This window comes from Solea senegalensis, linkage group LG21 (assembly GCF_019176455.1).
Source record: "Solea senegalensis isolate Sse05_10M linkage group LG21, IFAPA_SoseM_1, whole genome shotgun sequence".
NCBI lineage: Eukaryota > Metazoa > Chordata > Actinopteri > Pleuronectiformes > Soleidae > Solea > Solea senegalensis.
Window position 1 is genome coordinate 16,074,092 of NC_058040.1, and position 26,667 is coordinate 16,100,758.

General features: G+C 36.2%; 1 protein-coding gene and 6 non-coding genes across 7 annotated transcripts; all 7 read left to right on the plus strand.

Annotated features, from left to right (window-relative positions):
* Nucleotides 1-541: 541 nt before the first annotated feature.
* Nucleotides 542-7,797, plus strand: LOC122758655 (sia-alpha-2,3-Gal-beta-1,4-GlcNAc-R:alpha 2,8-sialyltransferase-like; the record flags this gene model as incomplete). The annotated part of the gene is made up of 4 exons (XM_044012924.1): nt 542-696; nt 1,934-2,053; nt 2,934-3,491; nt 5,326-7,797. Coding segments are annotated over 4 exons (1,116 nt in total), but the record flags the coding sequence as incomplete, so codon positions are not given.
* A 4,424-nt stretch (nt 7,798-12,221) lies between these two features.
* On the plus strand, nt 12,222-12,303 carry trnas-aga. Its single transcript has one exon. It is a non-coding gene; the product is annotated as a tRNA-Ser (tRNA).
* A 1,769-nt stretch (nt 12,304-14,072) lies between these two features.
* On the plus strand, nt 14,073-14,154 carry trnas-aga. The gene has a single exon. It is a non-coding gene; the product is annotated as a tRNA-Ser (tRNA).
* A 1,122-nt stretch (nt 14,155-15,276) lies between these two features.
* Nucleotides 15,277-15,358, plus strand: trnas-aga. The gene has a single exon. It is a non-coding gene; the product is annotated as a tRNA-Ser (tRNA).
* Nucleotides 15,359-16,232: 874 nt separating this feature from the next.
* Nucleotides 16,233-16,314, plus strand: trnas-aga. Its single transcript has one exon. It is a non-coding gene; the product is annotated as a tRNA-Ser (tRNA).
* A 259-nt stretch (nt 16,315-16,573) lies between these two features.
* trnas-uga lies at nt 16,574-16,655 on the plus strand. The gene has a single exon. It is a non-coding gene; the product is annotated as a tRNA-Ser (tRNA).
* A 239-nt stretch (nt 16,656-16,894) lies between these two features.
* trnas-aga lies at nt 16,895-16,976 on the plus strand. Its single transcript has one exon. It is a non-coding gene; the product is annotated as a tRNA-Ser (tRNA).
* Nucleotides 16,977-26,667: the final 9,691 nt, after the last annotated feature.

Consider the following 26,667-nt stretch of genomic DNA (forward strand, 5'->3'; position numbering starts at 1 on the left):
ATACACTAATACACTAATATATAATATATTATTTTATTATTATTATTATTACATATAATATATAATATACACTAATAGATATAAAATCACATTCACCACACTCGACTTGATATGTGTTGTTTTTATAAGTGTATAAATACACTAAGATACACTAATACACTAATATATAATATATTATATCATTATTATTATTATAATATATAATATACACTAATAGATATAAAATCACATTCACCACACTCGACTTGTTATGTGCTGTGTTTATAAGTGTATAAATACACTAAGATACACTAATACATAATATATTATATTATTATTATTATTACATATAATATACGTGTCAATCTGTTATTGGCAGATCAGTCAATGTATCTTGATAACTTTTTTTATCTTTAATGTGTCTTGTACAAAATGACTAACTTCCTGTTGAGTTGATGCCGTGGTCCCAATCGACTTAGTTTCAGCAAAGTCCTCCCTGTTTTCACCTTTTGGGGTGCAACTGAGCAACTTTACAATTCTTTCACAACTCACCAATGTTTAATACCTGCGGTGCTTTGGGGCGTTCTACTTTTGCTGTCTCTTGAATGTCATTTTTAAGGTAAGTGATAAAGTTGATAAAGAGAGTGAGTGTATTTTTTTGTTTCTTGCTCCTCGTCGACGCTGCAGCGAGAGGCCGCCTCGCAAACCAGACCTGAGGTGAATACAGCGTGCTAACGTTTTACAGCCGCACTGCATTTTTTCTATCTATCTATCTATCTATCTATCTATCTGTCTATCTGTCTATCTGTCTATCTATCTATCTTGCCAGCGATCTAGCTTGCTAGCCATCTTGCTAGTAGCAAGGATAGCTTGATACTCAGCCAGCTAGCTGAAAAATTACCTTCCCACACAACGTCTACTGTTTCTCAGTTACTCGTTGTAAAGAACTTAGTTTCTGAACCAAAAATCACGTTACTTGTCCAAAGTGTTTCAACCCTCTGTGGTGTTTTTTTGGGGGTAAAGAAAAAAAATGAGGTTGATGTTAACCATTTCCTGTTTATGACTGTGGTGTTAGATGTAGAAATGATGGCGCCAAATCAAGGATAATTAAAAAAATTTGTCAAAAGTCAAATTTAAAAATGAAAGGTCTGAAACTATACACACTATAAAAGTATTTTTAAAAAGTTCATGTTTTTTTTGTGTAATTGGTGTCAGGTGTGATGTAAAACTGTGCTAATGATTTAACTTTCTCGACGCGCGGTCTGTCTGCTGCTCGGTGGACATTTTGTCCACGTTGTACGAAAGCGTACTGAAATACTTGAAAACAGAGATGACTGTTGAGTTGTGTGGGAAGAGAAATTTTGGGAGACGGCGTTGCTTCTGCAGAAAACAGATGAAGCTAATTCACTGTTTGGTTCTGGTTATTTTAATCATGTTGTCTGATCAGACAGGTTCCAAAAATGTCAAATTCAAATCAAAACAGTCAAATAATTACACAAATCTTCATCTTTGACACAGTGTATTAATTTTAGCGATGACTTCAAGTGGTGCGGTGTGTTCATGTGCGATGACTGCACGTAATTCAACATTTTTAACGTATAAATCAGTTCAGTCCTTGGTGAGCAACAACTTTTACGCTCAAATCCAGTGATTTGTGTTCAACCTGTCTGATCATGTGACATTCAAAGGAGAAACGCTCCAGCAGAGCTGAATAAGATGCTTGTTCTAAAGGGAAAACTTCTGCCTGTTTGGAACACGACTTACGCATTGTTTTGATCTTTTCCCGGAGCTACAACGCCGAGAAGCAGTTCACAAGAAAAACAATGTGCTAATAAAAATCCTGCTTCTACTGCACGCTCTACGCAGACTCTGCATAAGAACCGCTCATGGAAACTTCTTCAAAAAAACCTTGAGCTCCTGTTGTTTTTTTTTTATGTTTTTCTCCTGTGTGTAGCTCCCAGCTGGCGATGAAATATCTGGATCCGGCGTTTTCGTCTCTGACCAACTCTCTCAGCGAGGACCTGCTGAACTCGTCCAGATGGACGTACAACAGCACTGGGTTTACACAGCAGAAGTAGCACACACACACACACACACACACACAGATTCTTTACCATCATCGCAACATCTACTGCTACTGTAAATTTACAATAAATCCCTCTTCTCACACTTCAACACCCTCATATCCATTGGTTACCACTTAGGGTGCCTGACAATGAGCTAAGGATTTAAATTAATGTATTTTTCCAATTTTATATATGTATGTAACATGTACTGAGTGATTACTCAGTACATATTACCCTATTTTGTTTCTTTATTTTAACATTTTAAGATAGTAAGGCGTGGTTTATTTTGAAATAATTGGCTCAATTGTCATTTTATGAATTACAGACATTATCGATACTGAATCTTGCCGTGTACGGACACTCGGAGTCACGCATAACATGATTGCAGACTTGAAGTATGTCTAAGATATAAGAGTATATTTAAACGGACTTTTCCAACTGTAGAGTGAAGTACGTAACTTGCTCACTCTCCCACACCAAACTCCATAGAGAAAATCAGCAATTTTACCATCACCGCATACAGGAGATGTCGATCCACTTCTGCCTCCATCAGTGAGTTCACATGTGTTATTTTCAAGCTTCTGTGTTTGAAACACGTCGTTTTGATTTACCTCAGTGACTAAACTCAAGATACGAGGCAGCAGTAGAGCAGCAGCTAATGTGTCCCTCGGAGCTAAAATCACTGATTTTCTCAATGGAGTTTGGTCTGATCTAAGTCAAGTCAAAACTATCGACAAAAACTAGTTACTATTGAGTTCATCTCTGCCTTGAACTCCTTGAGTTCTTTCCTTGAATCCAGGCTGCAGGTAAACAATGTATTTGTGGACGTTTATGCCAAGAATGCAGTGACGAATATATAATAATATAATATTTTTTTCTGTTTTGCAGACAAGAGATCTCTCAATACATCGACATCCCCCACAACTTCACACTGACGCGGGACGCGGTCAGGATCGGACAGCTGATGCATTACGACTACTCCAGCCACAAGTACGTCTTCTCCATTGGCGAGAACTTCCGCTCGCTGCTCCCCGACGCCTCGCCCATCCTCAACAAACACTACAACGTCTGCGCCGTGGTTGGCAACAGCGGCATCCTCACCGGCTCGCGCTGCGGACCGCAGATTGAGAAGTTCGACTTTGTCTTCCGCTGCAACTTCGCCCCAACCGAGCTCTTCAAGAAGGATGTCGGGCGGCGGACCAACATGACGACCTTTAACCCCAGCATCCTGGAGAAATACTACAACAATTTGCTGACTGTGCAGGACAGGAACAACTTCTTTCTGAGCCTGAAGAAACTGGACGGCGCCATCCTGTGGATCCCAGCGTTTTTCTTCCACACGTCGGCCACGGTGACGAGGACACTGGTCGACTTTTTTGTGGAGCATCGAGGTCAGCTGAAGGTCCAGCTGGCCTGGCCTGGAAACATCATGCAGTACATCAACAAGTAAGAAACACCAAGAAATACTCGGAAAATCAACATCATTTTAACTCTATATTATCTTCAGAATGTGTTTATTGATTAAACTCACCGTTAAACAGCCTTTTCCAACAGGACATTTCGGGTTTGTGTCAACGTTCAACGTTTTTAGCTCACAGGGAGCCACAAGCTGCCTCATTTGGTCACTTTGGTGAATCTGAACGAACCATTTCAAACACTGAAGTCACAAAAGGAGGCAGAAGTGGATCGACAGTGTATGTGAGCTGTGGTGCAAAATCAGAGGTTCACAAAGTGACACAGACTTCAGTTTCCTCTTGGACAACAGTGGGTGATGGTGTGAAAAAGTGGCAAATCTTAAGACAGTATATGCATAAGTTGAAGTATTCTGTATAAAAACATACCTTTAGTACCTCGTAAAAACACACAAAAACTCAGGAGCAAGTTTTTCTGAGTTTTTATGTGTTCATTTAATGTTAATTTGACTCTACCCACTGAAACTACTATTAGTTAACCTCAGAACTTCCTGTCTTGATGAATTCAAAATAAAAGCCTGAAAATAAAGGTTTTCCTTCTCTAATACTGGAACAATTTGTTTTATCAAGTAAAAACAACCAGACTTTATGTTTTTACCACATTAACCACCAGAGTAGATGTTACTTTAATAATGAGCACACGTGTATTTTGGTTTTTCACATTAAAACGATTATATTTTATGTTCACATCCAGTTTAATCCTATACATCGTTCATCAAAACCCCAACACTAAGCCGTTGCCGGATGAAATGACTTCAGTTCGCTAAATAAATATATGAAATAATGCAGTCACTGGGGAGTCCTGCGCCGCAGCATCACAGAGGGGGAACCTCTCCAAACCTCGCCTCTAACAAAAGTGTCTCCATGAATCGCGGAGGAGCTGAAATCTGTCTGAGCAGCTTAAATGCGGCTAATTCTTCCAGAGCAGGTAGATTTAATGGGATTGTTGGAGATTAAGCTACTGTACGAGGTGTGTCTACAACACTAAGCACCAAAACTTAAATCCCCCCCTACACACACACACACGCAGTCACAACCCTGCACCATGCCTTTCACTAAATGCCTCTTTCTTTTTAATCCGGCTTTGGGGTTTAAATCCTCTCTGTGACATATAGAGATCACGGTTCTGTACAATACGGGTGCATGACGTCAGCGCGGTTCCAGAAAACCCTGCAAACACGAGTGGACACAGAAATAATAATAGAATAATAGCTTTATCTCACTGTTGGACAGACTTTTCCCACTGGAAACTAAAATGTGTGTTGGCTTGTTTCGTCATTCACGCTCCCACACCAAAGTCCGTGGAGAAAATCAGTGAATGTACATCACAGCTCACGGGTAGCTGCAGATCCACTGCTGTCCACTGCTGCCTCTGTCACTTCAGCGTTTAACGTCAGATATCCTGTTTTCAGAAATTCTGCGTTTGGATTTAACTAAGCGCAGCAGACCAGCAGCTCCTGTGTCCCTGTGACCTAAAAACACAGATTTTCTCTATGGAGTTTGGCGAGGGATTTAGAAAATGACACAAACGTCAGTTTATCCCTTAAAAATAAAAATAAGATCATAAACTAAGCAGTCTAGAATTAAATACATTTTTATTTGCACACACACACACCTGTTAGTAAATTTAACCAATATTACACACCAGTAGTGAACCAAGCAGAACTTATCTAGACCCTGACCTTTCCTTGTGTTTGAACCAGCAACCCTCTGGTTACAGGCCCATTTCCCTTCCTCTTGACCATGTGCTGCCCTCTATTGTCATTGAAAAGTTAAGGGTTCTTTCTCTGGTTCATTTCACTCCACAGTTACTGGAAAACCAAGCAGTTGTCGCCGAAGCGCCTCAGCACCGGGATCCTGATGTACACGCTGGCGTCGTCCATGTGCGACCAGATCCACCTGTACGGCTTCTGGCCGTTCGGCTGGGACCCCAACACGGGCAAGGAGCTGCCGTACCACTACTACGACAAGAAGGGCACCAAGTTCACCACCAAGTGGCAGGAGTCGCATCAGCTGCCCGCCGAGTTCAAACTCCTCTACAAGATGCACACGGAGGGACTGCTGAAGCTCAGCCTGTCCCACTGCGCTTAGGGCTAACGCGGCAGCATCTGCGGCTTCAAGCTCCGCCCCCCTCGCAACACTTTCTCTCACCAGGGCTGTCAAAGGGACACGAAACTCAAAGGCTGGGTTTGTCAAACTCAAAATCGTAGACTCGTAGCCTCAAAGGAAACACACACTCTGACACTCGAGAAGAAACTGTTTGTACAAAACTGTGAAAACCTTCGAGAAACGATGGACAGTTTTGTTTTCTACTGCCCGAGAATCTGACGCTGTGAAGAACTTCTGTCTGCAGCTGAACGCACGTTCGCCAACGTTTCCATCACGGACCCATTTTTTTTCCATTGTTGATTCTGTGAAGATTTTCCACGTGGTAAATATTGTCTCATATCGTGGATCATATTCTGGTTATTTTGCTAATCAGCACTGAAGCAATGCGCTGTTCTCGATATGACGTGTTAGCGTTAGTTACAGTCCGATCAACCTTTGTGTAAGTGTCACTTTAACGCTTTGACGGTGGCCATGTCTTTTTCCCATGCTGGCGTGTCTGTCACAGAAAGGGTTGCTAATGTTGCTAAAGCTGTGGCGCGCCAAGTTTACGTTCAAAGTCAATTCACAGACGATGCGATGCGCACGTCAGAATCTCGTCCATCGCGCCTGACGCTCGAGTTGAATGATTTTGCGTACTTGCCCGCAGGAGGAAACGGCCGTGTCCGACATATCTTAGACGCCGTACTGTTAAAAAATCAAACGCGTGCACAATTAAGCGTGATATGATAAGCTAAGCTAACCTATAGCACCTGTGCTCAAATATTAGCATAACGTATGACGACGGAAAAAAATGTGTTATCTCTGCCACAAGCAGCGTAAGCAACAGCGCCACCACGTTCAAAGTGGTCGACCAGTGTACGTGTCTGCGATCTCTGAGCCCTACAGATAACGTCCAGCAAAGAATTAGCCTCCTGCGGGGAAACAGCCAATCTTTAAGAACAACCGGCAACGAATAAAGCCCGCTTCTAGTTTGTTTTACACACGTGTGAGATGTGAAAATAATTTTTGGAAATTACAATCGATGACCACTTTTTCTTTTTACAGTGAGCTAGTTTTTGGCTAATCTTTATCAAAAGCTAGCTGCGTATAAATGAATATATAACAAAAGGCTGGCAGTTGAAGGATGATTGTTAAAAAATGGAAAACTTACAACCTTCATCTACAGATTCTGCAACACATGATGTTCCTCTCTCGCGGACGTAAGGGTGATGATAAAAATGTCGTTGGATTTAGTCAGAAACACTTGGATTTTTCCTCATAGCATCACAAGAATGTCCTCATAGTACCACAGAAGTTTGCATCAAACGTCTTCTGATGTTTGGTCTCCAACAGTTGGTCTACTGCTGCTTGGAGAACAGCTAACATTTTTTCCACACCCCCTGCTGGTGTTAACTCAAATACTTACGCTATCGAAAAACACAATGTGGGAGAAAAGTACGTTCCTCACAAAACCTTTTTGAAAAACAGGGTCGCACAATAGTCATGGATTGGTTCTTGACTGACTCTGTCCACTTACTGTTTCTGCGGAAAATCTGCTTTTTAAACCACGCCAAACCAGCGTTTAAGAGGGCACAACCCTAATGCAACCTTGGAAAAAATGATGATGTCATAGCCCCGCCCCCTCTCAGTTCTACATTCACAGTCACCATCTCTGTTGCCGTCGTCTTCCTCTTTTTGTGTTTGGAGTTCGTACACAGAGCGGAAGCCTTGCGCGAATGCTCCTCACGTTCTTCTTCTCCAGTCTTTGCGGTATTTCTCTGGCAGCAATGTCACAGCACCACCTACAGGCCTGGCGTGAATACTACAGTATTTAGAGTGGTTTTGGGAGGTTCCGTGTGTATGTGTAGACATTTCTCGAAACAATAGCGTGTTTAGGTGAAGACTTTTTAGTTAAGAGATTAAAAATCGTACTTTTTGTCTTTGTTTTTCTCGGAACGACAGATGACCTGCGTTGGTTGTCTTCCTCGTGACAGAGGCCTGTGCTCATGGGCTCGGGTCTGATCCTGCTAATTTGATCTCAGGACGGTAACAACGTGACCAGGAGTGAAAACACACTTTTATACATGTACAGTACATTTTGAATTAAGGTAACTGGTGGATGCTGCTGTTAAATTAATATAGACTAACCATAGATGCAAATTTATTTTGTTTGACATGTTCAGTTCCTTTGATTTTATATATATATGTATATATATATATATATATATATATATATATACACAGTATATTATTTATAGTATATACTATATATTATATACAGTAAGTTAAAATAAGTAACGCTGACATATCACCTGATAAAAATCAACATTACTATCATTTGATTTGATAATAACTTTGCTTTCATGTATGCCTGCTCCAGCTGTTGTTTCTTCTTCTTCAGGTTTTCTTCTCCAGGTTTTCTTCTCCTTTAAATTGACAGTTTAGGTTTTTCAGTGCTGACTGTGCTGTGAGCGCCCCCCTGTGACCCCCTTGTAACAAAAGGCTCACGTGATTTAATCTTTGTCTACGACATTTTAAGAACACAGTCACCACTTAATCTCACTGTTGGACGTCATGTTTTGACTGGAAATGGAAGTTTTGTTAAATGCTCATGTTCCTGTACCAAAGCCCATAGAGAAAATCAGCGTTTTTAGCTTGCAGTGACGCAGGAGCTGCAGGTCTACTGCTGCCGTGTTTGGTAAATTCGGGTCACTGAAAATTAGGATTTCAAGTACCCAAATCAAAAGAATTACACCCTAAATGAATTTGAATTCACTGATGGAAGCTGGAGTGGATCAACAACTGTGTGATGTGACGTAAAATCGCTGAGTTTCTCTATGGACTTTGGTGCAGGGAGAGGTGAGTGGTTTACAAAGTGACACAAACTCAAGTTTCTAAGCAGAAAAAGTTGTCTAATGGTGAAATGAATATATACTGTATATAAGCCAACATCAATTTTATTTATTATTATTTTACTATTGCAGGATTTCAGGAGATAGGGGGCGCTCTCAGTTCAGTCACGGCGTACTATGTTGCAGTATCTCCTACAACCACAGTACAAGAAACTCTTAAATATCCCTTTAAATTCAAATTACTTTTTTTTTATCAATAATGTATTGATTCTAATTTAAAATGATGAGTCATGTTTGGTTTCATGTCATTTTAACCTGGAAACAGACACAAGTTTGCGTCATATATTGAAATATCCAGGTATTTTGTGTATTTTTGTTAAGGATTTTTGTTCTTAAAGGGGCAGACGTAAAAAAAATTTGCCGTTTAAACAAACCTGTGATTTAAAAACTAGATGTTTACTTAAAGGCACGTGTTTTTCAGGTATATGAAATGATGTGATTTATCATATTTATTTTAGTTGTTCTCATGTGTTTCGATGTTTGCTGAAGAGAAAAATGGACTATTTTTCTAACGTGTGGGTGAAGATCAGCTGTTTTTTTTCTGTGAAAATGTCATCTCTGTGACTTGAAACGTGACATTTTCAGGACCTGGACGAAAAAGATTGTTATTTTCTTGCCTTGAGCTCGTCACAAACACCTTTCTATTTTTTTTTAAATGAATGTATTATTTACTATTCGAATGGAGCGCAGTTTCTTACAACATCCATACCAGTATGTCTTGAAGAGTAACATATACTAACACTGCATTTAGAAATCACACACAGTATCCTGTAGATGAACAAACTATGCTTTAATTTAACGATCTGATACTTGAAATCAAAATATATCTACTCTGAATTTATTTCATTATTAAGTCATTAAAATGAATGAAATGATCAATTTGACAAAGCTAGCACTGTCTCGTTGTTATATATATATATATACATATATATGTATATACATATACATATATATATATATATATATATATATATATATATATATATATATATATATATATATATATATATATATATATATATACTAAAATGTACAAGGTTTCTTGAATGCAAACTAGATTCCGCAGAAATGATTAAATTTACCAGGGTCTATGAATGCATCTCACTGTGAACTCTGCATTACCCTTACTAACTCTCATGGAATTTTGAATATTTAAATATATGACAACTAATTACCGTCGAATATCAAGAGAGGCCAAACTGTAAGTAAAGAGATGTATTGACTAGCCACCAGGGGGCGACTCTGCATCTGTATTTGTTGCCTCTTTGGGTCTTTTTTTCTGTCCCTTGTTAGGACCAGAAGACCTCATGGAGACCAAAACCTGGTCCTAATGAGGCAAAACGTAATTTCTTAAGGAATTGGTTCAATTTAAATTTGGTTAAAGTTTGGGATACAGCTTTGTTTGTGGTCTGTCCAGACTTTAGTCTGTGTCGAAAAAAATTTACATTTTGGATTTGAAAAATTAACAAAAAATGTTTTATTGTTTTTTTTTGTTATATTTTGTCAATGTTTCATAATTTCACAGTGACATTGCTCTTTGACTAATTTAAGCCCCCCACACACGCACACACACACGACTCTGTGCTGTTGGTTTTCGGATTTTAGGGAGGAGTGTGTGTGTGTGTTTGTGTGATGAATTGTCTCAGAGGTCAAAGGTTAAGGATCATCCTCGGAGCAGTGATGCTCAAATGAAGGTGAGTCTCTATGGTTAAAGAAAAAAACAAACGCTGTTTGTCTGTTTAATGCTTTAATTTAATCCTTCTTCAATTATAATTAGCTATCAGATAATAAGGTTATTCATTAAAAACAGATGTTTGACTTGTTCCACTTTGTGGTGCGACTTTGAAATAAAGTGAAAAACATTTTATTTGCACACACACATTTATCACTCTCCTCTCCAGATGAATGATGTCATTATTTCTGCACCAAGATCAGATGTGAAATAATCCATAATAATTGTTAAGACACTGATCTTAATCCAAACCAAAATGAGTCCTTACACCAATAAATAAGGAACAACTGAATATTTACATTGAAAAATAGATCAAATGTAAAAACCTGACACTTTATTAAATACAAAATTTAACAGTTTATTTCTGTGTAACGTAGAACATTTGAATGAAAAAAAAAACAGAATTGAATGTAGGTCAGCGTGTATGTAAATCACAGAGGTCAGATGGCGAGTGCCAGGGGTGGACCTCTGACCCCTTGGGTCCCGCTGCCTCGTGTCAGCAGCTGCTAACAAAGAAAAACCTGCTCGAGCAACAGCGGGATTTAAACACGTCTTTTGTTAATTGACAGATTTCTTTTTTTTCATCTGAATAAAGCAGTTTTGTAAACAAAGGTTTGTGTTAGGGTCACTTATAATTTTAACACCAGAGGTAAAAGAAAATGATTACTTATTGATAATTTCAAATATCAGTGAGATGGAATCATTTTGTTTTGATCTACTGTCACGAAAAGCATGAAGATAAAATTGTACATTCGAATAACCTGAAATTTTAATGTCAAACAAAGTGAGATATTTAAAAAAAAGTCACAGAATAAAAGAGTAAGAGAAAAAAAATCTTATTTTTGTCAATTTATTGGCAACTTAGTATACTATGACTTTTTTTGTCCAAATTTAGACAAAAAAGTCATACTTTAGTATGTCATCCAAAATTTGACAAAAGTCATACCAAAATTCTACCAAAGAAGTTCAGCCGTAAGTGCTGTCGTGGCCGAGTGTTTAAGGTGGATTAGAAATCCATTGGGGTCTCCCCGCGCAGGGTCGAATCCTGCAGACAACAATGTCATAGTTGTCAAAGAAAAAATGGCATGGTCTGCCAAAGAAGTCATAGGTTTGTATGTCGACAAAAAAGTCATACTTTAGTATGTCGTCCAAAATTTTAAATAAAAAAAGTCATACTTTAGTATGTTGTCCAAAATTTGACTGAAAAAGTCATACTTTAGTATGTTGTCCAAACTTTGACAAAAAGTCATACTTTAGTATGTCATCCAAAATTTGACCGAAGAAAATCGGACTTTAGTGTGTCGTCCAAAATTTGACAACAAGTCATTGTAGACTTTTCTAGCAGGCAAAGCTATTTATCTTTCATTCTATTTATCTGTTTATTGTTGTAATTGGTATCAAAGCACTGTTGCCTTTAAAGTGCCTTTAAGGTGCATTGTCAAAGCCATTTTTTGTTATATATTAACCTTCGCATGTGCCTTTGTAAATCTATCTATCATCAGAACCTGTACGACTTGTCGGTTGTACAACCTAACTAACTTCTAACAAACTGCTGTCTAACTAACTACTTACTGTCTAACTACTAACTGACTGCTGTCTAACTACTAACTGACTGCTGTCTAACTGCTGTTTAACTGTGGTTAAGGCGATGGATTAGAAATCCATTGGGCTCTCCCCGCGCAGGTTCGAGTCCTGCAGACAATGATGTCATAGTTGGCAAAGGAAAAATGGCGTAGTTTGCCAAGGAAGTCATAGGTTTATATGAGTCACACTTCAGTATGTTATCCGGACTTTACTAAAAAAAAGTCTTTGTATAAGTCCAAAATTTGACAAAAAAAAGTCATACTTTAGTATGTCGTCCAAAAATTGACAAAAAGTCATAATATACGTCCAAAATTATAAAAACATCCAAAATATGACAAAAATTCATAATATACGTCCAAAATTTTATCAAAAAAATGTAGTCACAGGTGTTGTCGTGGCCGAGTGGTTAAGGCGATGGATTAGAAATCCATTGGGGTCTCCCCGCGCAGGTTCGAATCCTGCTGACAACGATGTCATAGTTGGCAAAGAAAAAATGGCATGGTCTGCCAAAGAAGTCATAGGTTTGTATGTCGACAAAAAAGTCAAACTTTAGTATGTCGTCCAAAATTTTAAATAAAAAAAGTCATACTTTAGTATGTTGTCCAAAATTTGACTGAAAAAGTCATACTTTAGTATGTTGTCCAAACTTTGACAAAAAGTCATACTTTAGTATGTCATCCAAAATTTGACCGAAGAAAATCGGACTTTAGTGTGTCGTCCAAAATTTGACAACAAGTCATTGTAGACTTTTCTAGCAGGCAAAGCTATTTATCTTTCATTCTATTTATCTGTTTATTGTTGTAATTGGTATCAAAGCACTGTTGCCTTTAAAGTGCCTTTAAGGTGCATTGTCAAAGCCATTTTTTGTTATATATTAACCTTCGTATGTGCCTTTGTAAATCTATCTATCATCAGAACCTGTACGACTTGTCTGTTGTACAACCTAACTAACTTCTAACAAACTGCTGTCTAACTAACTACTTACTGTCTAACTACTAACTGACTGCTGTCTAACTACTAACTGACTGCTGTCTAACTGCTGTTTAACTGTGGTTAAGGCGATGGATTAGAAATCCATTGGGGTCTCCCCGCGCAGGTTCGAATCCTGCCGACAACGATGTCATAGTTGGCAAAGAAAAAATGGCATGGTCTGCCAGAGAAGTCATAGGTTTGTATGTCGACAAAACAGTCATACTTTAGTATGTTGTCCAAACTTTGACAAAAAGTCATATTTTAGTATGTTGTCCAAAATTTTAAATAAAAAAAGTCATACTTTAGTATGTTGTCCAAAATTTGACTGAAAAAGTCATACTTTAGTATGTTGTCCAAACTTTGACAAAAAGTCATACTTTAATATGTCATCCAAAATTTGACCGAAGAAAATCGGACTTTACTGTGTCGTCCAAAATTTGACAACAAGTCATTGTAGACTTTTCTAGCAGGCAAAGCTATTTATCTTTCATTCTATTTATTTGTTTATTGTTGTAATTGGTATCAAAGCACTGTTGCCTTTAAAGTGCCTTTAAGGTGCATTGTCAAAGCCATTTTTTGTTATATATTAACCTTCGTATGTGCCTTTGTAAATCTATCTATCATCAGAACCTGTACGACTTGTCGGTTGTACAACCTAACTAACTTCTAACAAACTGCTGTCTAACTAACTACTTACTGTCTAACTAACGGACCGCTGTCTAACTACTAACTGACTGCTGTCTAACTGCTGTTTAATTGTGTATGTGGAATAAACCTTCAGAAAGCCAGTCGAGTTGTACCCGCCGTACTTGTTCTGGTTACCCTTTTCAGAAGGGAGCATTGAGCTGAAAGGATCAGCCAATAAATATCTGGACAGTCATAGTATACGTCCAAAATTTGACAAAAAAAGTCATACTTTAGCATGTGACGTCCAAAATTTGACAGAAATTCAAAATATGCATCCAAAATTTTATCAAAAAAAAGCATCTAGAAGTGTTGTCGTGGCCGAGTGGTTAAGACAGAAATTCAAAATATCCGTCCAAAATTTTACCAAAAACTCATAGGTTAGTATGTCATCCAAAATTTGACCAAAAAAAGTCATACTTTAGTATGTTGTCCAAAATTTGACAAAAAGTCATACTTTAGTATGTTGTCCAAAATTTGACAAAAAGTCAGAATATACATCCAAAATTATAAAAACATCCAAAATATGACAAAAATTCATAATATACGTCCAAAATGTTATCAAAAAAATGTGGTCACACGTGTTGTCGTGGCCGAGTGGTTAAGGCGATGGATTAGAAATCCATTGGGGTCTCCCCGCGCAGGTTCGAATCCTGCCGACAACGATGTCATAGTTGGCAAAGAAAAAATGGCATGGTCTGCCAGAGAAGTCATAGGTTTGTATGTCGACAAAACAGTCATACTTTAGTATGTTGTCCAAACTTTGACAAAAAGTCATATTTTAGTATGTTGTCCAAAATTTTAAATAAAAAAAGTCATACTTTAGTATGTTGTCCAAAATTTGACTGAAAAAGTCATACTTTAGTATGTTGTCCAAACTTTGACAAAAAGTCATACTTTAATATGTCATCCAAAATTTGACCGAAGAAAATCGGACTTTACTGTGTCGTCCAAAATTTGACAACAAGTCATTGTAGACTTTTCTAGCAGGCAAAGCTATTTATCTTTCATTCTATTTATTTGTTTATTGTTGTAATTGGTATCAAAGCACTGTTGCCTTTAAAGTGCCTTTAAGGTGCATTGTCAAAGCCATTTTTTGTTATATATTAACCTTCGCATGTGCCTTTGTAAATCTATCTATCATCAGAACCTGTACGACTTGTCGGTTGTACAACCTAACTAACTTCTAACAAACTGCTGTCTAACTAACTACTTACTGTCTAACTAACGGACCGCTGTCTAACTACTAACTGACTGCTGTCTAACTGCTGTTTAATTGTGTATGTGGAATAAACCTTCAGAAAGCCAGTCGAGTTGTACCCGCCGTACTTGTTCTGGTTACCCTTTTCAGAAGGGAGCATTGAGCTGAAAGGATCAGCCAATAAATATCTGGACAGTCATAGTATACGTCCAAAATTTGACAAAAAAAGTCATACTTTAGCATGTGACGTCCAAAATTTGACAGAAATTCAAAATATGCATCCAAAATTTTATCAAAAAAAAGCATCTAGAAGTGTTGTCTTGGCCGAGTGGTTAAGACAGAAATTCAAAATATCCGTCCAAAATTTTACCAAAAACTCATAGGTTAGTATGTCATCCAAAATTTGACCAAAAAAACTCATACTTTAGTATGGTGTCCAAAATTTGACAAAAAGTCATACTTTAGTATGTTGTCTAAAATTTGACAAAAAGTCATAATATACGTCCAAAATGATAAAAACATCCAAAATATGACAAAAATTCATAATATACGTCCAAAATTTTATCAAAAAAATGTGGTCACAGGTGTTGTCGTGGCCGAGTGGTTAAGGCGATAGATTAGAAATCCATTGGGGTCTCCCCGCGCAGGTTTGAATCCTGCAGACAACGATGTCATAGTTGGCAAAGAAAAAATGGCATGGTCTGCCAAAGAAGTCATAGGTTTGTATGTCGACAAATAAAAGTCAAACTTCAGTATGTCATCCAATAAAGTCATAATTTAGTATGTTGTCCAAACTTTGACTGAAAAAGTCATACTTTAGTATGTCGTCCAAACTTTGACAAAAAGTCGTACTTTAGTATGTTGTCCAAAATTTGACAAAAAGTCGTACTTTAGTATGTTGTCCAAAATTTGACAAAAAGTCATACTTTAGTATGTTGTCAAAAATTTGACAAAAAAGTCATACTTTAGTATGTTGTCCAAACTTTGACAAAAAGTCATACTTTAGTATGTTGTCCAAAATTTGACTGAAAAAGTCATACTTTAGTATGTCGTCCAAACTTTGACAAAGTCATACTTTAGTATGTTGTCCAAAATTGTATATAAAAAAAGTCATACTTTAGTATGTAGTCCAAAATTTTATATAAAAAAAGTCATGCTTTAGTATGTCGTCCAAAAATTGACAAAAAATCATACTTTAGTAAATCGTCCAAAGTTTTACAAAAATTCAAAATATGCATCCAAAATTTTATCAAAACAAAGCATCTAGAAGTGTTGTCGTGGCCGAGTGGTTAAGACAGAAATTCAAAATATCTGTCCAACATTTTACCAAAAACTCATAGGTTAGTATGTCATCCAAAATTTGACCAAAAAAAGTCATACTTTAGTATGTTGTCCAAAATTTGACAAAAAGTCATACTTTAGTATGTTGTCCAAAATTTGACAAAAAGTCAGAATATACATCCAAAATTATAAAAACATCCAAAATATGACAAAAATTCATAATATACGTCCAAAATGTTATCAAAAAACGTGGTCACACGTGTTGTCGTGGCCGAGTGGTTAAGGCGATGGATTAGAAATCCATTGGGGTCTCCCCGCGCAGGTTCGAATCCTGCCGACAACGATGTTGTAGTTGGCAAAGAAAAAATGCCATAATCTGACAAAGAAATCATAGGTTTGTATGTCGACAAAAAAATCAAACTTCTTTGTCATCCAAAAAAGTCATACTTCAATATGTTGTCCAAAATTTGACAAAAAGTCATACTTTAGCATATGACGTCCAAAATATGACAAAAAAGTCATACTTTAGCATATGACGTCCAAAATTTGACAGAAATTCAAAATATGCGTCCAAAATTTTATCAAAAAAAGGAGACAAAAGTGTTGTCGTGGCCGAGTGGTTAAGGCGATGGATTTGAAATCCATTGGGGTCTCCCTGCGCAGGTTCGAATCCTGCCGACAACGATGTCGTATTTGGCAAAGAAAAAATGCCATAATCTGACAAAGAAGTTATAGGTTTGTATGTTGTCCAAAATTAGACAAAAAAGTCATGTCCAAATTTTCAGAAAAAAGTCATTCTTTAGTATGTCGTCCAAAATTAGACAAAAAGTCATAATATACGTCCAAAATGATAAAAACATCCAAAATATGACAAAAATTCATAATATACGTCCAAAATGTTATCAAAAAATGTGGTCACACGTGTTGTCGTGGCCGAGTGGTTAAGGCGATGGATTAGAAATCCATTGGGGTCTCCCCGCGCAGGTTCGAATCCTGCCGACAACGATGTCATAGTTGGCAAAGAAAAAATGGCATGGTCTGCCAAAGAAGTCATAGGTTTGTGTGTCGACAAAAAAGTCGTTCTTTAGTATGTCGTCCAAAAAGTCATACTTTAGTATGTTGTCCAAACTTTGACAAAAAGTCATACTTTAGTATGTCGTCCAAACTTTGACAAAAAAGTCGTTCTTTAGTATGTCGTCCAAAATTTGACTGAAAAAAGTCATACTTTAGTATGTCGTCCAAAATTTTAAATAAAAAAAGTCATACTTTAGTATGTTGTCCAAAATTTGACTGAAAAAGTCATACTTTAGTATGTTGTCCAAACTTTGACAAAAAGTCATACTTTAGTATGTCATCCAAAATTTGACCGAAGAAAATCGGACTTTAGTGTGTCGTCCAAAATTTGACAACAAGTCATTGTAGACTTTTCTAGCAGGCAAAGCTATTTATCTTTCATTCTATTTATCTGTTTATTGTTGTAATTGGTATCAAAGCACTGTTGCCTTTAAAGTGCATTTAAGGTGCATTGTCAAAGCCATTTTTTGTTATATATTAACCTTTGCATGTGCCTTTGTAAATCTATCTATCATCAGAACCTGTATGACTTGTCGGTTGTACAACCTAACTAACTTCTAACAAACTGCTGTCTAACTAACTACTTACTGTCTAACTACTAACTGACTGCTGTCTAACTACTAACTGACTGCTGTCTAACTGCTGTTTAACTGTGGTTAAGGCGATGGATTAGAAATCCATTGGGCTCTCCCCGCGCAGGTTCGAGTCCTGCAGACAATGATGTCATAGTTGGCAAAGGAAAAATGGCGTAGTTTGCCAAGGAAGTCATAGGTTTATATGAGTCACACTTCAGTATGTTATCCGGACTTTACTAAAAAAAAGTCTTTGTATAAGTCCAAAATTTGACAAAAAAAAGTCATACTTTAGTATGTTGTCCAAAATTTGACAAAAAGTCATACTTTAGTATGTCGTCCAAAAATTGACAAAAAATCATACTTTAGTAAATCGTCCAAAGTTTTACAAAAATTCAAAATATACGACATAGCAGTCATAGGTTTGTATGTCATCCAAAATTAGACAAAAAACTCATGTCCAAAATTTGACAAGAAAAGTCATACTTTAGTATGACGTCCAAAATTTGACAGAAATTCAAAATATGCATCCAAAATTTTACCAAAAATCTGACAAAGAAGTTATAGGTTTGTATGTTGTCCAAAATTAGACAAAAAAGTCATGTCCAAATTTTCAGAAAAAAGTCATTCTTTAGCATATCGTCCAAAATTAGACAAAAAGTCATAATATACGTCCAAAATGATAAAAACATCCAAAATATGACAAAAATTCATAATACACGTCCAAAATGTTATCAAAAAATGTGGTCACACGTGTTGCCGTGGCCGTACCCGTCAGTTTCTGGCCTGCCTCTGAGGTCCTAACACGTCCTAACAGGTCCTAACCAGGTCCGAACACAGTCCTAACGAGATCAAAGAGTTTCAATCGTGGTCCGAAAACAGATCCGAACAAGCCACGTGATGAAGGAGGGGGCGTGGTTATCTCGTTAGCGTGTCGGACATATTTTTCACCGCATACACCTGAACGAGCGCGAATAAAGGTTTGGAAACTTGATTTATACTCATAAATGAAGCGGCGTGGAAATTTAATTTTCCCTCCCGTCAGCGCGTTATTCAACTTGTATTTCAACTCCGTTACATTCACACATGTAGCGTAGCCGCTTTGCTAACAGAGGTTCTGCCTGTCAGAAATAAGAACAGAAAAACAGAAAAAGTTTTTTTGCCAAGTACGTTTTTTACACATACAAGGAATTTGTTTTGGTGTTGTTGGTGCATGTCAGACATCTCTAAATATAAGAATATATAGTGTATAAGGACGTTGCTGTACATACCAGCACTGTAATAATGGTGATGATAATAATAATAATAATAATTATAACTGTATTTATATATCACCTACATACATTTACAAAGTGCTTCAACAATATTAAAACAATAATGCAAAACATACCTACATACATACATTATGTACTTACATATACATTAGAGCTGAAACAATTAATCAATGAATCGATTACTAAATTAATCGACAACTATTTTGATAATCGATTAATCAAAACTTTTTTCATGATCAAAACAAAATTTCTTCTTAAATGTGAGTCTTTTCTTTGTTTCTTTGCTCTGGATAACATAAATCATTAAAAGTGAATCATTTTGGTTTGTGGACAAAACAAGACATTCGAGAACATCATCATTTCCAGGTTTGACGAACACCGATCCACAAATTAAAAAAAACATTTTTTAAGGTTTTCTGATATTTTATGGACCAAACTATTAATCGAGAAACTAACTGACAGATGAATCGATCTGTGTCTGTACGTACACATAACCTACAAGCTTGACATTAACCTGTTTTATATTTAATGCTTGCAGATGACTAAGACAGGAAAACCAGACAGTTACTGGCGGGACATCTGCATAAAATATGGTTAAGGCGATGGATTACATATCCATTGGGGTCGCCCTGCGCAGGTTCAAATCCTGCTGGCATATTTGGCAATGCATGGCCAAGTGGAATGGGAATCTGGTTTGAGTCAAAAAAAAATAAATCATAGTATATTAAGATGTCCATGAAAAAAAGTATGTTTTCCTAAATCTTATAAATAAGGTATTGTCCAAAATTTGACAAAAAAGTCATGTCATCAAAAAGTCACAAAAAGTCATAGTATACTAAGACAGTTTTTTTTTTCTTTTATTGTAAAAATGTCTTTAATTTTATTTTTGTATCTTGATCAGTTGTAGATCTTTTTCTTTTTTCTCTCCAGTTTAATGTGAAATATTAATGCTCCTCCTCCTCCTCCTCCTCCTCCTCCTCCTCCTCGTCTTTGATCAGACGTGTGAAGACAGTTCTGGATGTCCGAAAATCAATTCATCAAATGTTATTATTAGAAGAGTAAAAACACCATGAAGACATGAAATAATCATGTAGGGAGGAGGAGGATGAATAAGCCCCTCCCCCATGCTTCCAATTTAAATATTTAAGTTTTATCATAAATTATTGTTACAGTAACATTTTTATTTGACATTTGACATATTTTTCTGTCAATGTTTCAGTGAAATGGTACAGAAACACAGTGGATTATGGGAAATGGAAAAAATCATGTGACTGACTTTTTGCACACACACACACACACACACACACACACACACACAGGGAAATTCAACTCTCATATTGATCTGAATTAGCATGTGTTGTTTCTGCTTGTGGCCATGTTCTGTGTGTGTGTGTGTGTGTGTGTGTGAGAGAGAGAGAGAGAGAGAGAGAATTTCGGAGATGACAAAGACTGTTTAAAAATATTCATTCAAATTAATTAATATATTATTTAATTTCTATTCATCTATCTATCTATCGGTTATATATATGTTTATATATATGTATATATATATATATATATATATATATATATATATATATATATATATATATATATATATATATATATATATATATAATGATGTTGTATATAAAAGTTATTTACAGTCATTTCACCGATAATTAAATTAATTTACAGTTAAACTTATACAACATGAGTATATAAATGAACTTAGAAAGTGATTATTATGAAATAGTGAAATTATCTTTGAATAATCTTTGATGAGATGAGAAGAAGAAAAAAGAAAGAAATACTAATATTTGATCAAATACAAAACGACAACTAAACTATCTAATGTTCATCTCCATATAATTTAAGTCAGATTTACAAAATCAAATAAACAATAACTGACAAAACTGGTAAAAGAAATGAATAATTATAACAAATATTTCCTTCAGTACAATGATATTTTTTTGTTATTTTGGGTGTAGTGTTGGTCATTTACATGTTTATTTTAGTTCAGTAAAATAGTGTTTGTTCTTCTAATATAATATTATGACGTTTCCATATAATCATTACTATTATTTATCTTGACAAATGTGTAAGTCTAAAAACACAAAAACTCCAAAATGTTATTCAGTTTAATCTCTGTGTCCAAAACTACGACAAATTATCTTCTGCTCGTTATTACAAATTCATGCAAATACATCAATATTTGCTATAATTCCACTGTTATTATTGTAATATTGTAGTATTTATGAGGCTTTTAACTATTTTACATTTTGAATTAATCCTGTTCAAAATCAATGACATCATTATTATTATTATTTACACAGCTCTACATATATATATATACTGTATATAGTGTTACATATACAGAGAAAGAGAATTTTCTTTGTCCGCAGTGTTTGTGTGATTTTTGTTTCTTTTTATATAGTTTATAAAAGTGTGTTTTTTCTCTTCATTGTTTGTCAATATTTCCTTCATGTGTCGTCACACACACGTGTAGAGGCAGAATAAAGAGCATGAAGAGCATAAAGCCTGTGATGTGATGAAGATGAAGAGTGAGCCTCCTCCTCACACACACGCGCGGTGGCGACGGCGTGTGCTGCTCACTGCTGCTCACTGCTGCTCACTGCTGCTCACTGCTCACATTTGAATACAGCGGCTTTGGCTCTGCACGCGGCCATTGTGTCGCCTATTAAAGGCTGATTTCACGGCCAACAGAGCCGCGACAAAGGAGGCAGCAGGTCCCCAAAAAAAACTTTGAAAAGACTTGAGGAGAATAGAGGAGGAGGAGGAGGAGGAGGAGGAGAAGAAAGGAGAGGAATTATGAAAGTGTGCTGCAGCTTTTCAAAATAAATTCAAACCCAGTGAACTCTTCATCTGCAAACATCTCCTACATTTGCCTCTCTATAAAAACGACATCACATAACATGTATTTCTGTATGTATCATGAATGATATATTATATAAAATATCACAGTGTATAGAGATCTATACATAACATGTATATAATGTGTATAATTATACACACACACACACACACGTTTAAATCAAACTTCTGTTTTGTCTCGTTTTTCTTTTAAAAAAATGATAATGATGTGATTTTTACTGTTCATTTTAAGTAGATTTCAATGTATATATTTATAGTTTGTATATACCAGAGTATTCTATATAGTTCTTCCTTTATTTTTCCCCTTCATGTTTCTTTATATTTGTATGTATGTTTGCGGTGTTAGAGCGACGCAGGGTTACATTTACACTGTCATGAATAAAACCGTTGAATTAATCTATTTTAAAATGTTTATTATACATACATATACATGTACATATATGTACATGTATATGTATAACCTACATGTTGCCTCTTCCAAAAGATTTTACCCAAAATGACTTTTAAATCCAGGTTAAATCAAATAAAAACACTCTCTTTTTCCACTAATCTGTCTTGACTGACTAATTATTATCTTTATAAAAACAGAATTTTAATTTTAAAGTTTTAAATTTTAATTTTAAAACAGCACCATCAGAATAATAATACACATATCTCTAATATTAGAGAATATAAACGATATGTTCTACACTACAATGTTCAAAGTTTTTCTAATGCATAAATATGAATAAATTCAAATGTTTTGTGGTATTTATACACATTTCTGTGTTTTTATCTCCATATATTTAAAACCAACTGTGTATAAATTCTTATTTATTTCTCTCTTTAAAAACATACACTGTAAGTATCATGACGTACATACATATATATGTATATATATATATATATGAATGCTATTTAAAGCCACGTAAATCTCCACTGAATCTTAACGTTTTAAGTTCACATAAATTTAAGTGTAATTAACAACAATGCGCATTTTTCCAAATAAATTAAAAGTGTTTAATTGTAAATGACTGTCGTTATGCACAGTATCTGTATTGTGTCTAATCTATTTATCTTTACATTTGTCTTTTTCATATATATATTATGAATTTAGATTTTAATTTAAAAAAATAAATGTAGTGATATAAATCTGGGTTTAGGTTTAAAACTATAAATACTGTTTCCACTCATTATTGAACTATATGTGTGTGTGTATAAATACCATAATATTTTTGCACAGTTCTTAAAATTACATGTTGACATGAAATGTATTTAGTTGTGCATGCATTTATATAAATGTTAGAACATTTTAATAATATAATATAATATAATATAATATAATATAACACACACATATACAGTATCATGTGTATATTTAAGAGCAAACATGGCTGCCATGGAGGAGGAAGAGTTTACAGCCGGACAGATGGACACACACACACACACACACACACACACACACACACACACACACACACACACACACACACACACACACACGCACCAAAAAAAGTGCTGGGTCACTTAGGGAGAGAGAGAGAGAGAGAGAGAGCACAGCAGTGTTTGTCACTAACTGTGGATTAATATGAGGTCTGAACACAAAGCTGCAGATCAATACTGCTGCAGATGGTCACACACACACACACACACACACACAGAACACACACACACACACACACACACACAGAGGTGGGCGTGTCCTCGTGAACCTGCTGCACACACATTTATTAACTTTTATCAAAGTGTCAATAAAAACACACTAAAAACAAGGCAAACATTTCCTCTAATCTGTAGAGATGATGATCAGTCAGTGTGGGATTATAAATATAAAGTATATAAAAGTATATAAATATAAAGTCTCTTCACCTCCTCCACGCTAATATTTAAACGTCTTTCTCACTTTAGGCCACGTTTAAAATCCCTCAGTGTTTAATACTAAAAATATTAAAACTACTAAAAATACCTTAAGACAATGTAAATATTTTAATCTACATAGATCGGGTAATTTAATCTGAAAAGGTCCAAGTTTCCAAGTTTTCCAAAGTTAAGGACTTTTATTTTCTGGCTTCTATTTCTTGGCGACAGTTGAATGAATGAAGTTTATTCAAATGAAACTTAACGTCAACCTTTTGTTTACAATTAAACTGATTATTTTATGTGTTCATTTTTAAAACATCAGTAAACAACAAAAGAAACATCACGTCGTCACTCACTAACAATTTAGTATCTTTAAATCTCTTTATTAAATTGCTCTACTTTCTTATAAAGGACTACAATGAATTGAGATTAAAAAAACAGACAATTTAATAAATTACAGTCAAGTTTACAGAATTATACCATTTTTAAAAAAAAATTTATTTAATGTTTGTCTACAAGAAGAAATATTCATCTAAAGAAGAAATAGATTTAAGACAGAAAAGTAAACCAATCATTTAATAAAACTTAAAATTTATATTTTTAATATATTTAGTTTAATTAAAGTAAATTAAATTAAACTAAAGTACAATTTCAAACGTGGTAACAAAAAATGTAACTTGAATAAACTTAATTCATTTCAGTTTCACACACTTTTTATTAAATTTGTTAAATTTGTATTTTCTTTAACAAGTAATTCAATATTTTCGATCAAATAGAAACAGTGTATAATAAATAATACATTTATACCAACGGTGACACCACACGACATGACAAAGGCGAATCATTATCTCAGTGATGTTGTGTTATAATTTTTAACCTCAAAATGAGCTTAATGTAGGTGACTCACTTTTAAAGGGATAGTTCGGGTTTTCTGTGTGGTTGTATGAAACACTGACACTTCATGTCTGTGGTATAGTTTGTCAGACACACGTTAAATCTGACTCTTCTAACAGGAAACTGAAGTTTGTGTCACTTCTATAAACCGCTCACTCTCCCACACCAAACCCCATGGAGAAAATCAACGTCACAGCTCACAGGAGTTGTTGATCCACTACTGCCTCCATCACTAAGTTCAAAAGAGTTATTTAGTCACTTCGGTGTTTGAAATCCTTCACTGAGTTTCACCTCCGTGACACAAAGTGTCTCAAAGAGGCAGCAGACCAGCAGCCGCTCCTGTGTCCACGGGAGGTAAAATCACTCATTTTCTCTATGGGCTTTGGTGCAGGAGAGTGAGCGGAGTGAATCACAGGGTTTCTTTGTTGTGGTTTATTTCCAACTTTTGTAAAGCAGCCTTACATCACTTTACAAAAGTCTATATTTTAAAAAATGATATATCTTTCCTTTAAAAAAAGTGTGTGTGTGTGTCCGTGTGCGTGTGTGAGTGTGTCCAGGTATTACTAATGTTGTGGGGACCTAAACCTCTTTCCACACTCACATTATGGGGACTTGTCTTCATTGTGGGGACAAAAATCAAGTCCCCACAATGTAAATGAATATATTTTATGGCGAAGATATGTTTTGAGGTTAGGTTGAGGTTAGGATTAGGATTAGGATTAGGCCAGTAGTAATTGTGGTTAAGGTTAGAGTAAGTCTCCAGGAAATGAATGTAAGTCAATGCAATGTCCCCTCAAGTCATGAATGTCGAACATGTGTGTGTGTGTGTGTGTGTGTGTGTGTGTGTGTGTGTGTGTGTGTGTGTGTGTGTGTGTGTGTGTGTGTCGTGTATTGATTAATCTCTTCTCTCTCAGTCACTCAGACGTTGAAAATGGACTTCTAATAAACCTCGAGGCTTCGATAACGACCTCACAGCAAAGGCTCATGGGAGATGTAGTTGCTTACAGAAATGACCCTTTTTTTGTTTTAATCTTTGATGAAATCCAGAGAAGAAAAAAAAAGATTCCTAATAATGAAATGTATCCTCACAGAGAGAGAAGGGGGCGGAGCTTCGATGTTATGTCAGCGTTTTGTTTACACCTCCATATTGATTGTAAACTCTGTCACTTCCCTCATCTGTCTCCTCCTCCTCCTTCTGCAGCTGCTCCTTTACAGCCCGTCGTCTTCTGAACATTCCTCTTATTCTCCTCATCCCTCCTTCCCTCAGACTCTTCCATCCTGTTCTCCTCCCTCTGATGTCCATCTCCTCCTCTTCTTCTTCTTCTCCTTCTTCTTTGGTGTTTAATGGCAGTAGGCATCTATTAGGTTTCATAGGTTACAAATGTCCATAAAACACTAGGAGAAGAAGGAGAAGGAGAAGGAGGAGAAGAAGAAGAAGAAGAAGAAGAAGAAGAGGGAAAAGGTGAAAGTTAAAGGAGGAGGTCATCTTTCTTCTCATCTCACCTCATCTTCCTCCCTCTCCGTCTCTCCATCTCTCCGTCCATCGTTTCCTCTTATGTGTCCAGCTGAAAGTTCTAAGAAAAGACAAACTGACTGAGGGACAGACGGGTGGACGGACGGATGGACAGACACAGACAGACCCCCTGCCTGTCTCTCTGACAGATGATCAAAAGGCAGGGGGAAAAAATGGGTCAGGCTTCTGTTCTTCTGCCCTTAATTACACAACAACCTCTTAACAAAAGCAACATCTGCCCAAACTCCCCGTCCTCCTCCTCCTCCTCCTCCTCCTCCTCCCGTCTTTTCTCCTCCTCTTCTTCTTCACTCAGACACTTAAAAACTTCAATAAAATGTTCTGATAAAATCAAACATCTAGTGAGAAGAGCAAACTTAAAAAAAAAAAATCTCCTCAAGATGTCCTTGAGATGGTGTCTCCACAGACATGAGACGGACGATACAGACTACCTGAAATCATGGGTGTCGCCTCTGCTCTGCTCTGCTCTTCTCTGGTCTGGTGTGGTCTGGTCTGGTCTCTGGGCTGGTCTGGTCTGGTCTCCTCTGGTCTGGTCTCCTCTGGCATCCTCTTGTCTGGTCTGGTCTTGAAGTGGATCAGAACTGTCCGGTACACAGAGCAAACACTTTTCATGAGATGTTTTTGTTATTGTTAAAAAC